This window comes from Antechinus flavipes, chromosome 6 (assembly GCF_016432865.1).
Source record: "Antechinus flavipes isolate AdamAnt ecotype Samford, QLD, Australia chromosome 6, AdamAnt_v2, whole genome shotgun sequence".
In the NCBI taxonomy this organism is placed as follows: domain Eukaryota; kingdom Metazoa; phylum Chordata; class Mammalia; order Dasyuromorphia; family Dasyuridae; genus Antechinus; species Antechinus flavipes.
Window position 1 is genome coordinate 145,120,085 of NC_067403.1, and position 15,128 is coordinate 145,135,212.

The window sequence follows — 15,128 nt, forward strand, 5'->3', positions numbered from 1 at the left end:
GAAATGTGCTTGAGGAAGATCACTTTGGTAGTTATATAAAGGACTGATTAGATTGATTTGAAATTTGAGGCAGACATAGACCAATTAGGAGAGAGGTAAGAGGTGGTGAAGACTACTTAAGGTGTTACCTGTATGAGCAGAGGGCAGAAATCAAATGCAAGAAATGTTGTGGATGAAGGAGTATGTCTAGGGGTTTATTGGCTATACAGAATGAAGGTAAGTAAGCAGTTAAGGATAATATTGAAGTTACTAACTTAATTGGTTAAGCTAAAGTGTGGTTTTGGGCGGAATTAATGGGTTTTTAAGATTTGATGAGTTTAAGATATGTAAGGCATCTGTTTTTTAGAAGGTGCGACTTTAGCTGAGAGTTGAAGGAAATCAAGAGGCAGCAGTTAGTAGAAAAAAAAATTTTGTGCACAAGATAGTCAGTGACTTAAGTTGGAGTTGGGAGATGCAGTGTTAAAACATTCAAAGAAGAGTAAGAAGGTCAGTATCACTGGATTGCAGGGGATTAAGGGAATATAAAATAAGAAGAGGCCAGGTTATAAAGGTGTTGGATTTTATTATTTTTTTAATTCAAGTTTCTGTCCTTAGTCCTCTTTTTTCTTTTTTTAAAAATAGTATTGTATTTTTTCAAATACATGCAAAGATAGTTTTCAAATGCACCTTTGGAAAATCTTGTGTTCCAATTTTTTTCCTCCCCAAATCAGCAATCTGATCTAGGTTAAACATGTACAATTCTTCTAAACATATTTCCATATCTGTCATGGCTGTGCAAGAAAAATTGGATCAAAAATGGGGGGGAAAACCAAGCAAATTACCAAAAAAAAGAGGGTAAGATACTATGCTTTGATCAACATTCATTGTCCATTATTCTTTCTCTGGATACGGTTGCCACTTTGTATCACAGATCTATTAGAATTGCCTTGAATTACCTCATTGAAAAGAGCCAAGTCCATTTTGTTGTTATTATGTACAATATTCTCTTGGTTCTGCTTACTTCACTTAGCATCAGTTCATGTAAGCCTTTACAAAGTTTTCTGAAATCATCATTTCTTATAAGATGGTAATATTCCACTACATTCATGTATCATAACTTAATTCAGCCATTCCTCAATTGAGGGGCATCCTCATCCATTTCTTTTCCACTACAAAAAAGACTGCTACAAATATTTTTGCATATGTGGGTCCTTTTCCCTCTTTATGATCTCTTTGGAATATAGACCCAGTAAAGACACTACTGGATCAAAAGATATATGCACAGTTTTATGACCCTTTGAGTATAGTTTCAAATGGCTCTCTAGAATGGTTGGATCATTTCACAACTCGAATAATGCATTAGTATCGCATTTTTTCTGGCATCCCCTTCAACATTACCATTATCTTTTCCTGACATCTTAGCCAATCTGGGAAGTGTTGTATTTCTCTAATCAGTAATTGAGAGCATGTTTTGATATCACTAGAAATAGCTTTAATTTTTTCATCTGAAAAGTGTTCATATCTCTTGATCATTTATCAGTTGGGGATAGCTTGTATTCATAAAAATTAGAGTCACTTCTTTATATATTTTAGAAACACTGGTTGTAGAAAAATTTTTTTTCAGTTTTCTACTTCGCTTCTAATCTTGGCTACATTGGTATATAGGATGTTGGTCAATGCCTAGTTTCTCCTATACCATTTTCCAGTTTTCCCAGCAGTTTTTGTAAAATAGTGTGTTCTTAACCCCTGAGCTTTCATTTCTCTATATTCCCTCTCGGTTTCCATGGGTTTAAACAGTCAGCTCTATGCAGATGATTCACAGATCAAAATATATTCATGTATATATAGTCCTATTCTTTTTTTAATCTCCAGCCCCACATCCCTAACTAATTATTAAGACATTTCATACTATTTATCTCAGGTACATCAAACTCATCACCCAAGTCGAGGTGGTGACTATGTGAGCAGAGAATAGGCATCAACTGCAAGAAATACTGGGAAGAAATGAGTGTGAGTCTAGGGATCATTACTGACTGACCAGAAGAGATTAGAGCTATAAAACCCGTCATGGAGAGCGTGTCTATTGATCAAGTAGTAGAACGTGCAGCAGGAGGGTTAAGCATGATAAGGAGTTAGAAAAAGTAATTAATCATTGTTAACTTAAGAGAAATCATTTTACTTGAATGATGAGGTTGGAAACCTGCCTGCAGAAGAAATAAACTTTCTTTCCTAAGAATTAGAGTGGAGATGGTTGAAAAAAGTCAGTTCTAGAGGATGGCATGGGATCAAGGGTATTCCTAGAAGGATTTTTTCCCTTGGCACAAAGGTCTACCTAATCAGAATCTGGAGGAAAAGAGGAAAGAGTGGAGATGTCAGCAGATTTGGGGGTGCAATTGGCAAATTGCCTTGGTTTTTGTTTGAGGTCTTCAGCTAAATAGTATGGGCAGGGGTCTCACCTAAACTATTTTAATAATTGATTTATCTACCTCCAGTTTCAAATTAATCTAATCATTCTTCCACATAACTATCAGAGTGATCTTCCTTAACTGGGTTAAAGAAGGTTATACCCCTATTTAGTAAATGTCAGTAACCTTCTACAGTGGACTTTCCTAGTTCCTCCAGGGCTCATGTCTTTTACTTTCCACTTAATTTGTTTGGAGATTTAAAGAAAGAAGAGTTGGAACAATTTCTTTAGGAAATTAGGGAATCTATTAAGGAAGTAGATGGTAGGAGTAAACCAAAGTCAGGATTTGGTAAGAAATGAGTGGCATAGGACAAGGGGGCACAGTTTCTGAGAGTAGATGATGTGGAGTTGAACTGGGAAGATATTGAAAAAGGGAGAAAGTGAAGTAGTAATACCTCAAAAGTAGAGTGGTAAGAGAACTGGTTGTCTTAGAGAATAAATCTTGGAGGGGGGAGGCCCACAGAAAGATGAAATAGTCAGATACAGAAATAGATCTGACAGAGTTCCTGATAATGGAAGGTAAAACATTTGTAGAGTGTCTGAGGTAAAATGAAAAATAGGTCATGAGACCTGAGGACTTCGAAGAACTAGAAGCATAGGATGTTTAAGAAATATCAAATATGAATATCAAATTCCCTCTGAGTTTAGGAGAGAAGAGAGGCATTTTGAACCCATTTTAAAAAGAATATCCTGGAGGCCAGTAGATAAATCTTTTAAAATCTGTATTGGATTAAAAAAAAAATTGAGAAAAGGCTGCTGAAAGTTGGCAGCAAAGGGAGATCTGGCTGTTTCACTAGAGTCCAAAGAGTATTTTGTGTCCCTTTTAAAAGATCAGAGAACAGAGTGTGTGTGAAGTAGTACAGCCAGTGCTGTAGAAGTCCAGGGATAAAATACCATCTGGTAAAAATCACATCATTTCTGTCGATATTCATTAGTGATCCTTTTGCTCATAATTGTATGATTTTGTCATAAAAACTCAAAACTCTCAGATCTGTAGCTTACAAAATCTGTTCTCTTCCCTCACTGAAATTGATATTCCTTCTACCAAGTCTTTAATTTATCCATAGAAAATCTTCCCAATACACTGGATATTGAACTGAATTTCAATATTTTTTGACCATCAGTTTATCATTTATCATTATTATTATTATTATTATTGTTGTTGTTATTTTATTTTTATGCTAAGACACTTGGGGTTAAGTGACTTGCCCAGGGTCACACAGTTAGGAAGTGTCTGCGGTCAGATTTGAACTCAAGTCCTCTGACTAAAGGGCTTGTGCTCTATCTTCTGTGCTATCTAACTGCCCCTATCATTTATTTTTCTTTAAAAGTATCATTAAAATGCCATTAAATGATAGCTCACTTTTTTTTTTTCCTGTTCATAGATTTTATGCAACTTTTCTTGGTAATGTGTCATAGCCTGTTTACAGTCATTATGTGTTTCCATTATGCTTTGGACTACCAGTAATATTAAGTCTCTTAGAATGTGTTGTTTCATTACTTGTGGCCATGTATCATCTCCAGGAATATGTTCATGTTAAAAAGATGAGTTTTTGCAAGAGAATCAGTTTGAAGTTATTGAAAATAATGTAACTTTCCAAATGTAGTAAAGTTCACTCTCTTTTTAAGTTTAAATTCAGGTCATTGTTCATCAGTAAGTTATTGAAAATAATGTAACTTTCCAAATGTAGTACAGTTCACTCTCTTTTTAAGTTTAAATTCAGGTCATTGTTCCTCAGTACTTTCCAAGAGACATATTCACACAGAATAAGTCAATGATCCATATGACTATTTGTCATAATGTTGGTATTATACATTCTTTATTCACATAATATTTTTTGTATGCATTGGTAGACCGTTAAGTGATCATGAATTTCATTGAAGAGGCCTCAGTAGTGTTTTTAGTACTTGCTGAAGTTCAAACAAAGCCATCTGCATCCAAAAGCATATAAAGATTTGCTATCTTGCTTGACATTTCTCAAAATCTTTGAACAAAATTCACTTTGGTTGTATTTTTCAAGGAATCTTCTGTTTTCTAAACATCTGCCCAGAAGGATATTTTGTTGGAAAGAAAAGGCTTTAATGATTGTTTTGCTTTACTTAGTTAAATATTTCTCTTCCCCCTTTAAAAAAAATCATCACACACACTATGATCTTTATTCTCTTTACCATACTAATTTGTGTGTTGACAATTATGAAAGTGAATATAGCTTACATGCTACAGTTGTTACTGAAGATAATTTAGTAGAGAAATTACATGAAGTTTATAAGGCCTTTTCAATATTTTAAATAAAAAAGTTGCAAAAATGAGAATGATGAAGAGTTAGAAAACATGGTTAAAGAAGAACTATGAGAAGACAAAGACATAGTTAACATTAGAAACCTCATGCCTTCATATCATGAATTTTATTTTATTTTTTATTTTGAGAAAAGAATTCGTAGACCTCGACACGGTGAGTACCAGCTAACACCATAACAAATGAAATAGATTATATTTTGATTGACAGGAAAAGACTTGTTAATGGTGTGTTGTTATTACTGATTCAGCTGTACTTTTCAGAGCTAAAATCAGAATTACTTTTTTAAAAACCACAACAATAATAGAAATATGGCATAAATTGAAATAACTTAACTATGAATTAATCAAGTAATTAAGAATGGAACACGAACAACAGAATCACTTATTGAGACATTTAACCAGTAACAAATTAATTGACGTACTAGGAGATCAAAAGAGCCTAGCAAGAGTTTTTTTTCAGCAAACATCTGACTTCTTTGCCACAACAGCAAGTCAGAATATAAATCTGTTCATAAAATCTTATAGTGAATAATGATGCATCATTATGAATAGTAGTGTTTCAAAACAGAAAAAACAAAGAAGGATAAAACCAATTTTAAAAAGTTTGGCTGGTATCCAACTTTAAAAAAAAAAGTCACTCCAAGGGGATTTAAGGATGAAAATGGAAGCAGGACAACAACCAGAAGAAAAATGAGGAAAAAATTATAACAAACTTTTCTCCTTTAAGGACAGTGGAACTCTAATGTCACATTGGTTGAAATGGCACTAAAGAGAACAAAGAAAAGAAGAACAACTATATTAGACTCCGTATGTATAGAGAAGATCTGTGTTGGAGGTGACACAATGGTGAACATGTTAAGGGACTGGTATATACAAGGTTTCTCAGAAAGGAGGGGAAGATACCAAAGGTATATTGGACCTTATTAATACTGAAAAAGGCTACTGAGAGAATATCACAAGTACTAACCTTTATAGCTTCTCATCTAAACAGAATCCTTGAGAGTCTTCTATATGAATTAAGGGAACCCTTGATGAGAGTATTAAGTAAGGAACAAACATTTTTGCAAGTGACATTCAACACTGTAGCACATCTTTACAATTTTATAACTAAAAGATGTAGAAATTATGAGATCATATTATTTATTGATTTAGAAAAATCATTTGGTAGAACTAAATATTGCTTTACTAATTCTTATAAGGTCTTTTGTTTATCAGTCATTCATTAGTCTTTGAAAGGTGGAACAAAACGTGTGTCTATAATTCCTGCTACTGGTGGGCTTCTGTAGTTCGAATGTATTAAATGTTTGTACATAGACACCAACAAAATAGTGAGCCCCTAGTAACAGAAAGCCACCAGGCTGCCTAAAGGTCAGAAACAGATCCAGCTGAGTCTGAGTGGGCTACCTCTCTCTAATTTGGGCCACCCCAAATAGAAGAAGAAAGAAGGGGGGAGAATGAGTGGTCATAAGCATCAGACAAGGCATAAGGTCAAAGATGTTGGCCATTGTGATGGAGGAGCTTCAGCACAGATGCTACATTAAAAATTTTCGTGCATAATGAGGTCCTCTAGATATTCCTTTTCTTGCAGATGATATCATGCTAATTGCATCAAGCCCTGAAATATTGCAGTCTACTGTAAGATCTGAAATCACTCAAGAATTTAACCTAATTCTTCATGTAGAAATAACCAAGGTGATTAAGACTGTCTATTGACACCATCAATTTGTATTACAAAGTAAAACTCAATTTGAAAGGAAATCCTACAGAACTTGTCTAACATTAAATCTTGAATCAGACAGCATGAATGGACAAGTTGGGCCCAGAGTTCAACAGGAAGAGAATGAGCTGAGTTGCAAAGCTTCCTATAAGAGCAAAGGAACATTTTTTTCAGTACGTTGTATTATTTTTATTATGTAATATTCTCCAAAGAATTAAAAGAAGGTATAACAGATGACAATAGAGAGGCATGGGCTAACTCTGTATGTACAGACTACTTCATATAAGTAATAAGGAATTCTAAAGAAGAATAAGAATAAAAAATAACATCATAGAAGTATGTAATTAGAAGAAAAGATGGGCTGCTCAGATATTGAGAGTGAGGGATGATAGATAGATGACCAGAGTATCTCACTAACACCCTTGCAATAGCAGAAGAAAATGAAGATTGCAGCACATTGGATGGATGTGGACTAACATTGAGTAGAAAGTGTCAGGCATGAAAAGTTCATGTGCTCTATTGAGGGAGAAGTCCCAAATGCATTTGAGATTGTATTCCCATGTGAATTGAGTACAAAGAAAAGTTTGAGGGCCAATATAAAGTAATAGGAGTAAAAAGTGAAGAATCAAGATATTATATGCTAATACAGCAAGAAAATCTGAAAAATACATAAAAATACCCAAAAAAGCAAATAAGACAATGTTTATTTTTAAAATTAATATGTTTTTTAAAACATTTTGAATGAGTTTGTGGTTTTATTTTGTTCATATATTTGAATATTTGCTGTTTTTATAGTTATAAAATTTAGAATTGATTTATGAAATATTAGTGGTCTAATGGCATAAAACACCTTAGTAGTATGCAAACCTCTTTGATCTCTTACTCCTGTAACATGTCAACTTTTGCATTTAAGTCACTGAATAATAAGGTATACGTTCAGTTAATTTGCAAGAACTTGCTATTTTATTTCACTATTTCTACTATACCCACTGCAGAGAGTTAGTAATTAGGTGAAATTGTCTTCATACTTACCTGTTTGGTTTTTTTGTTTTATGTTCATCAGTTAGCTCTGTGAGGCATAGTGTCACATATCCTTTGAAATTATTTTTCTTTGAAAATCAACTGCTTTGTCACTAAAATGTAATTAGATGATTATAAGTAAAACTCATAATAAATCGACTTGTATCACAAAATTATGTGAATTGTGAAACCCATTGCTGAAAGTAAGCAGTCCAAATTACAGATTAATGTGTTCAAAATTAGTTTGTGTTTATTTTCTCTTTTGTGGTCTACTTATTAATCTGATTATTCTACTAATAAGAATATAAAATTCTAGGATTTCTATCTTTAGATCCTGTAAATCTTGACAAGATTCATAGAACTTGGGTTAAGAAAAAAGTCTTGAAATTTTGTTATGTTGAAGAACTAATGATTTCTCTTGCAAGGCAAGTCTTTGTAGTTCTTTATGTTTAGTCTTATCTGGTACATTAAATTTATTGACCTGTTTCTTCGTAAATGTTTTAATCATAATAAAATTCAAACTTATAAACTACTTTCATAGAATAAGATTAATGTTTTCATCTGTGTATAGCAAAAATCCTATTTCATTTCAGTTTATGGTAAATAGTTTGATGACTTATTAAGTGAAATGCTAGTTACACTGTTGAATTTTTTTCTATGCATATCATATGGCCAAAACAACTAAGAGGTACTTGTTGTTTTTTAGACAACTGGATAAGAGAAGTTAATTTATGGTGCTCTAACCTAGATGTCCTCTTTTATTATGGTAAGTATACTTTTATGTTGCTTCTAACATCCAGTATGAAGTCACCTTTGACTTTTTCTTCCTCTCTTCCCTCTATTTCTGTTTCCGTTTAATGTAAGATTTTGTTATGCTTTGCCTTGATTATTATGGTAGTTTTCTTTCTCCCAGACAGCTTTCACATACTTAACTAGATAATACTCCTTATGTTTACATATAATAATTACATTACAATCCAGCTTAAAGTTCTTGAGTATTTCTCTTTTGCCCATATGACAATACAGAAACTTTTTAGCCTGTTGAATTTGTAGCTCATTGTTTAGTTCAGGCATGATTATAGTTTGATGATTACTTTTCACATACAGTTTCAGCCAAACTGGATCAGTAGGACTTAGTTCTTCACATGCCTGCTTTGGAGCATTTGCCATCCTGGCCTTATGTATAGATGTATTCCTTCCCCATTTCTATAAAAATTCTTTTCATTTTTCAAGGCAATGTTCTAATGTAATCTGAATTTTTCCATCAGTGTTCCAGCTCAAAGAAATTTCTCCCATTTCACACTTTCTTATGCCATTTTTGTCTAGAACTCTCATGGTAGTCAACCTTAGTTTATACCTCTTCCACTAATTCAGTAATCAAATTTTTAGTTTCTTGAAGATAAGCACTGCTTCAGCCTTTTGTTTTTTGAATGCTGCTGCTTATATATTTGAATGTGTGAGATGGGAGGTGACCTAGACATAGAATTCAATTAATATAGGGAATTTCCCCAGTAAGGAAAGTCACTTCACTAAAACATATCAGCAGCTCATCCCTTATTGCTAAGCAATTAAGTGCTTTTTCCTCCATTTCCACAGGCAATATTTGTACTTGGCCTGAAAAGAATCCAGGCCTTCCTGATTCAAGGTCAGCCCTTGATTATGTAATGCTATTACTCACTAAGCTTCATATAAAGTACTTAATAAATGCTTGTTCAATTAAAGGCATGTAATCTTTTTATAGTCTACTATAACACTCTCTGTTGCTTTGACCATTATAAACTTCTTAAGTGGTCTTACCACTCTCATGCTTTCCCCTCTCAAATATGTCCTCAAATATATCCTTCCTTGTTGTTGTTCCATTTTTCAGTCACGTCTGACTTTTAGTGACTCCTCTTAGGGTTTTTCTTGGCACCGGTATTGGAGTGGTTTTCCATTTCCTTCTCTAGCTCATTTTACAGATGAAGAAACTGAAGCAAACAGGACTTGCCCTGGGTCACACAGCTATAATTGTCAAAGGCCACATTTGAACATAGTTGTGCCTCTTTCCATACATACTTAACTGTATGCTTCTTATTTGTTAGTGGTCTCTTCCTTCAAATTCCTTCCTCCCTTCTGTACTTATTTTTTCTCTACATCTCATCTGTTTGTGCCATGTCTCCCAGTAGAATGAAAACTTCTAGAAGGCAAGGACTATTTCATTTTTGTCTTTATATCTTCAGAACCTAATACAGTATCTTGTACAGCCTCATCACTTAATTGAAATATAGGGAATGAATAATATTCATAATTTATATTCATTGCATTTTAACTTGAAAAGATAATTTTTCTAAACAAATTTTTATCTCTAGGTTCTCAAGAAGATCGCAAACAGCTTAGATACGATATTCATAATAAAGTTGTAGACTTCAATGTGATTGTGACTACGTAAGTACTAAAATCATTAGGAAAATTGACAAGAGAAAAAATTTCATAAAAGCAAGCAGTATATAATAGGAACAATGGCAATGATTATGATTTTGGTGTATTTGAGAATTTGAAATCATTCTCAATTGTGCTTTTTTAGTTCCAGGTAGGACTTTTTATTTCACCTTTCAGGTCAGCAACACCAGTATGAAAATGTTTATTATTTGGTTACACTTCATTCAGTCAACAAAAGACAGCCTAATTCTCTTTGTTCGTTGCACTATTATTATTATTATCTGCTGCTTTCATAGCTTATGTGCTTATTTAAGGACACATCTTTGAGTAGTTAATTTATATACAGTAGTTAGATTTTTTTTTTAATTATATAAGTAAAAATTGAAGGCAGCAGGAATTACAAAGCAACCATGTGGTTATTAAATATATACCTTTTTTCATTGATTTCTATCTGGTTTTTCATGAACTCTTTCAATTTAACATGCTAAAAATATTTCTCTTAATGATATTAATAGATAATATCTGGCACACTAGTGTAAAACTAGGCTTTTAGTAAATTGTTTGTTGGATGTTAGTTGTCTTATGTAGTATTTGAGGCTTCTATCTTTTGTTAACTAAATATTGAATATTTTATTTAGCTTAACTATTTCTTGCAATTTTGATGTGTTAATTTATTTCATCACCTAGTGCCCAGCTATATATATTTTCATGTTTGGTTAAAGCTCACTTTTTTAACAGTTATAGTCAGATTTATTATAAAAAATATTTTGTCATTTCTGACAAACTTTTCTAATTAGTAAAAAATGTTCTCTTCCTAAATTCTGTCAAAATTTTTGACATAATTCCCTTTCAGTTTGTCCTCAGGAAAAAACAAGAAGTCATTTTCTAAGCTGATTCTACAGCAGTGGATTCCCATTTTCAGGAGGGGAGGGGGTTGTTTTATTTTGTTTTGAATACCATGTAATTTAAAAATTATAGATAATAGAAATAGATATTTCAACCTCTCCCCCTCCCCAATTTAATTTTATCACAAAAATACAGAACTGTCCTTAACTGTCAAATAAAACCTTTAAGTTGTCTAAGGAAAGTCCTTAATTTTTTTTTTCCCTTTCAGACTAACTATCATAGCTATAGCTTGAAGCATTATTGAACAAGTTATGCATCTACAATTTTCTTTTTCCTCTTTTATTCTTTGATTAGTAGTTTTTATCTTTATCGTAGTTATTTCTGAGGGGAATCCTCCACATTCCTTTTTTCCCCCTAATTAATGCAAGTCAGTACTTCCTTTTGGATGAAATGTTTTATGAAATTTATAGATATCTGGATTGTCTAAACTCTTAGAACACTGTCCTGCAATTTTCATTTGTAATAAATAGGTACAATTGTGCAATCAGCAGTTCAGATGACCGCAGTCTATTTCGACGGCTGAAACTTAACTATGCAATCTTCGATGAGGGCCACATGTTGAAAAATATGGGTTCTGTGCGCTACCAGCACCTCATGACCATTAACGTATGTAATTCCTTTTCTGTTCTTAATAAATTACAAATTTTTAAAACTTGCAAATCAAATGTATAACCTGTTATATTAGACATACCATAAGAACATCAAGTATAAAACCTCTTCCCTCAACATGGCAGGAGTGTCATACCTCCTTGGAAAAAAGAGGTAAAGATGGAAATTTCTCATAGTCAGCTTGAATGTAGAACAAGTTTAGACATGAAATGTTGATCTGAATGACTTCTATATTCTGACTCCTTTTATCATAAAAGGAAAGTTACATGTTATGGAAAAAAGCTACTGGTCAAAGAGGCTAGAGTATGGAATTTTCAAACTGGCCATACTGCTAATTAGTTGTATAACCATGGATAAGTTATTTATCATTTGACCTCATTTTCCTCAGCAAAGTGAGGAAGTTGCAAATATGTTTCTCAGCCATCTCTCCTGGAACAAATTACTGGCCATATTTATTCATGAGATGTTGGTGAAAGGGGAATGTTTGTGCATACATGCACGTGTTTAAATATTAATTTATATTTTTCTTTCTTTGTCATAGGCAAAGAATCGCCTGCTACTTACAGGCACTCCTGTTCAGAACAATCTATTGGAACTCATGTCTCTGTTGAATTTTGTGATGCCTCATATGTTCAGTAGTAGCACCAGTGAAATCAGAAGAATGTTCTCTTCCAAAGCAGTAAGCAGAGAACACCTCTCCCTCCCATTCTCTCTAACTTTTTCTCTTTCTCTCACTCTGGGTCTCTCTCTCTCTTTCACACACGCACACACACTCTCTCTCTCTCTCTCTCTCTCTCACACACACACACACACACACAACCAGTTTTCATTCCTTATGCCTTTTAGTTTTTGTTTGTTCAGGGGAAATCTTAAACCATTTAGAATTGGTTATTGGTGGAAAAACTGGACTGTTAATTTATGATTAATTTATGCAGAAATGTTATGTTATGTTATGTTAATTTATGCAGAAGAAAAATGCCAAATTGGCACATATATTTCAAACAGAAATATATATATGTATATAAAATATAAACAGAAATAACAATTGCTTATAGTTCCTAAAATATTAAGTGCTCAAAAGTTTAAACTACAGTATTTAGCCAGTTCTTCTTTAAGCAGCATATTATAATCTAACAATTACATCTTGCCTGGGATCAGTTTGGAATATTTGGAGTGAGGGGAGGCCCTTTTAGAATGGACGTGTAAGAGAAGCAAGAGACCAGTATCTAAGTTTGAATGCTTACAAAAATAAATCATCTGTATTGTTGAGATTTTCTAAGTTTTGATTTTTTTCTTCCATTAGAAATCAGCTGAAGAACAAAGTATATATGAAAAGGAGAGAATAGCACATGCTAAGCAAATTATAAAGCCATTTATTCTGAGAAGAGTAAAAGAAGAGGTAATCTTTTCCTGTGTGTTTTGTTTAGCAGTATTATATTTTGTTTTATTTAAACTAGGAGACCAACATATCCTATTTTATTTTCTTAGGTCCTAAAGCAGCTACCTCCCAAAAAAGACTGTGTTGAACTCTGTGCAATGTCAGAAAAACAGGAACAGTTGTACTTTGGTCTTTTTAACAAAATGAAGAAATCCATCAATGGCATGGGTATAAACTGATTATAGTCTGATTTTTTATAACAATATATTTTATGTACTGGTTTATGGATGTGTGGTTGCATAGTGGCTCTTATTTTGTTCTTTAGGTTAATAAACTAAAAGGATTTTTAAAAAATCAAGTTATTTACTATCATTTAAAATAATAATTAGACTTAAAATCTTAGTATGTACTTTCTGGCTTGCAGAGAAAAGTTCAGAAATGGGCAATGTGATGATGCAACTAAGAAAAATGGCCAATCACCCTTTATTACATCGTCAATATTACACAGCTGAAAAACTCAAAGTAATGTCACAGCTGATGCTGAAGGTAAGAATAAATTGATAATGGTATGCATCTTCTTTACTCTCCAATTTATAGCACTTTTCCTAAAGCTACAAATCCCAAATCTTCTATTTGTTTACTATAGGACCTTAAGTAAGTCATTTAGTTTTTCAGGTATTCCATTTCCTTGTTTGGATTAGAAATACTCTAAATTCTCTTTTAGCTCTGATAGCATGTAATTCTGTGAAAGTCGAAAACCATGTCAACACCGAGTAATGTAATAATAATTATAATAATAATAATCAGCCCCACTAATAGTTAAATGCAAACATTTTAAGGTATACCTCTTAAGTTGGAAAAAAAAATAAAACAAGGAGATTAAGTGTTTGGCAATGTTATTATATCTACTTATTCATTGCTGATTGTATTCCCAGCTTTATAAAATCTTTTTGAAGAGCATTCTGATAGTATGCAGTAAAAGTTAATTTAAAAAAATTAAACTTATTGACTCAGTAAATGGCATTGATTTGGACTATACAGGAAAAGAATATTAATAGCAAAAAAACTTAAAAATAATCATAGTATTTTGTGTACATGTGCATGTATGGGTGTGTGTATATACACACAGATATACAAAATTACCTTGTTAAATCATTTGGGATATTTTAGTATAATATTTCTATATTATAATGGAATTAAAAATCAACAAATATGAGAAATACAAAGCAGTTCTGTAAAATCTTTATGAAGATGAAACTGAGAAACATTATTAATGTGCACTAATTACAATCAGCAAAAAGAATGAAAGAAAAAGATTCTGATGGGTACATATACAAATGATGTTAGGATATTTTATGCATTGATATAATGGTTACTAGCAAGGATTAATTGTTTTGTATTGATCAGAGGTATTGATGTTCAAGAAGTTGAAAATATATTTAAAACATTTGCAAGTTTAAATGTTTTACAAAATTCTGTAAAGGAAGAAATAAAAAGAATTTTTTTATTCCCAAATTTTTGTGATTTATATTCACAGAAATTTGTGAATCAAGCCCTATTTCCTCATTTATTTTCTATAACTTAGATAGAAAGTTGCATAGAATCATAATAATGCTCTTCTAAGAATTCAGTTTTATTCTGATTTATTACTCTAAATGTGGTAAAAGAGATCTGTGTGCATTTCTAATGAGTCTTGGGAAAAAATTACACTACTCACTATTATTCTTTCTAAATAGTATGAAATACTTGCTATGTGACAGATTTTTAGAATGTCAATGAACTTAATTTCCACAATTTTCCTTCAAATTTTCTGTAAGTTCCTTTTATTTAAACTGTGTCCTAGAGCTTAGATTTAGTACTTACATAGTACAAAAGTGTTACCAAATAATCCTGGAAAGCATTCGTCAAATCCAATTCCCTCAATTGATGGAGAGAAGCATGTACTCTCCTGCCTTCTCTAATCCAAGATTGCAAATGACAAAGCCAAATTAGGAGATGGAGGAGTTGTCACATACTCCTGAATGTAACGACATTGAGAAAAAAATAATTTCCCCACAAAAGTGTCCAATATAATTTACCAGAAAAAAACCAACCCCAGTAAACCATTAAAGCATTATTCTGCTTTCTGCCCTTCCCTTTCCCCTGTAATTTAGAAGTGACCCTGGGTTCTTAAAGCTTCTGCCAAAGTAACCCGAATTCTAATTTTTCTATTAAATCACATAAACAACCATAAACATTTTTTTTAATTAAAGTTTTTGTTTTCAAAACATGCATGAATAATTTTTCAACATTGACCCTTGCAAAACCTTGTGTTCCAAATTTCACTCCCCTAAATGGC

The 15,128-nt window shown here is 32.5% G+C and overlaps 1 protein-coding gene across 1 annotated transcript in view; it reads left to right on the top strand.

The window, feature by feature from the left end:
* Positions 1-15,128, top strand: part of SMARCAD1 (SWI/SNF-related, matrix-associated actin-dependent regulator of chromatin, subfamily a, containing DEAD/H box 1) — an 89,095-nt gene that overhangs the window by 59,875 nt on the left and 14,092 nt on the right. The window contains exons 13-19 of the mRNA XM_051966324.1: positions 8,186-8,245; positions 9,828-9,903; positions 11,274-11,409; positions 11,954-12,091; positions 12,716-12,811; positions 12,901-13,018; positions 13,215-13,336. Of these exons, the coding sequence (XP_051822284.1) occupies positions 8,186-8,245; positions 9,828-9,903; positions 11,274-11,409; positions 11,954-12,091; positions 12,716-12,811; positions 12,901-13,018; positions 13,215-13,336 (746 nt within the window). The remainder of the gene's footprint in view (positions 1-8,185; positions 8,246-9,827; positions 9,904-11,273; positions 11,410-11,953; positions 12,092-12,715; positions 12,812-12,900; positions 13,019-13,214; positions 13,337-15,128) is intronic.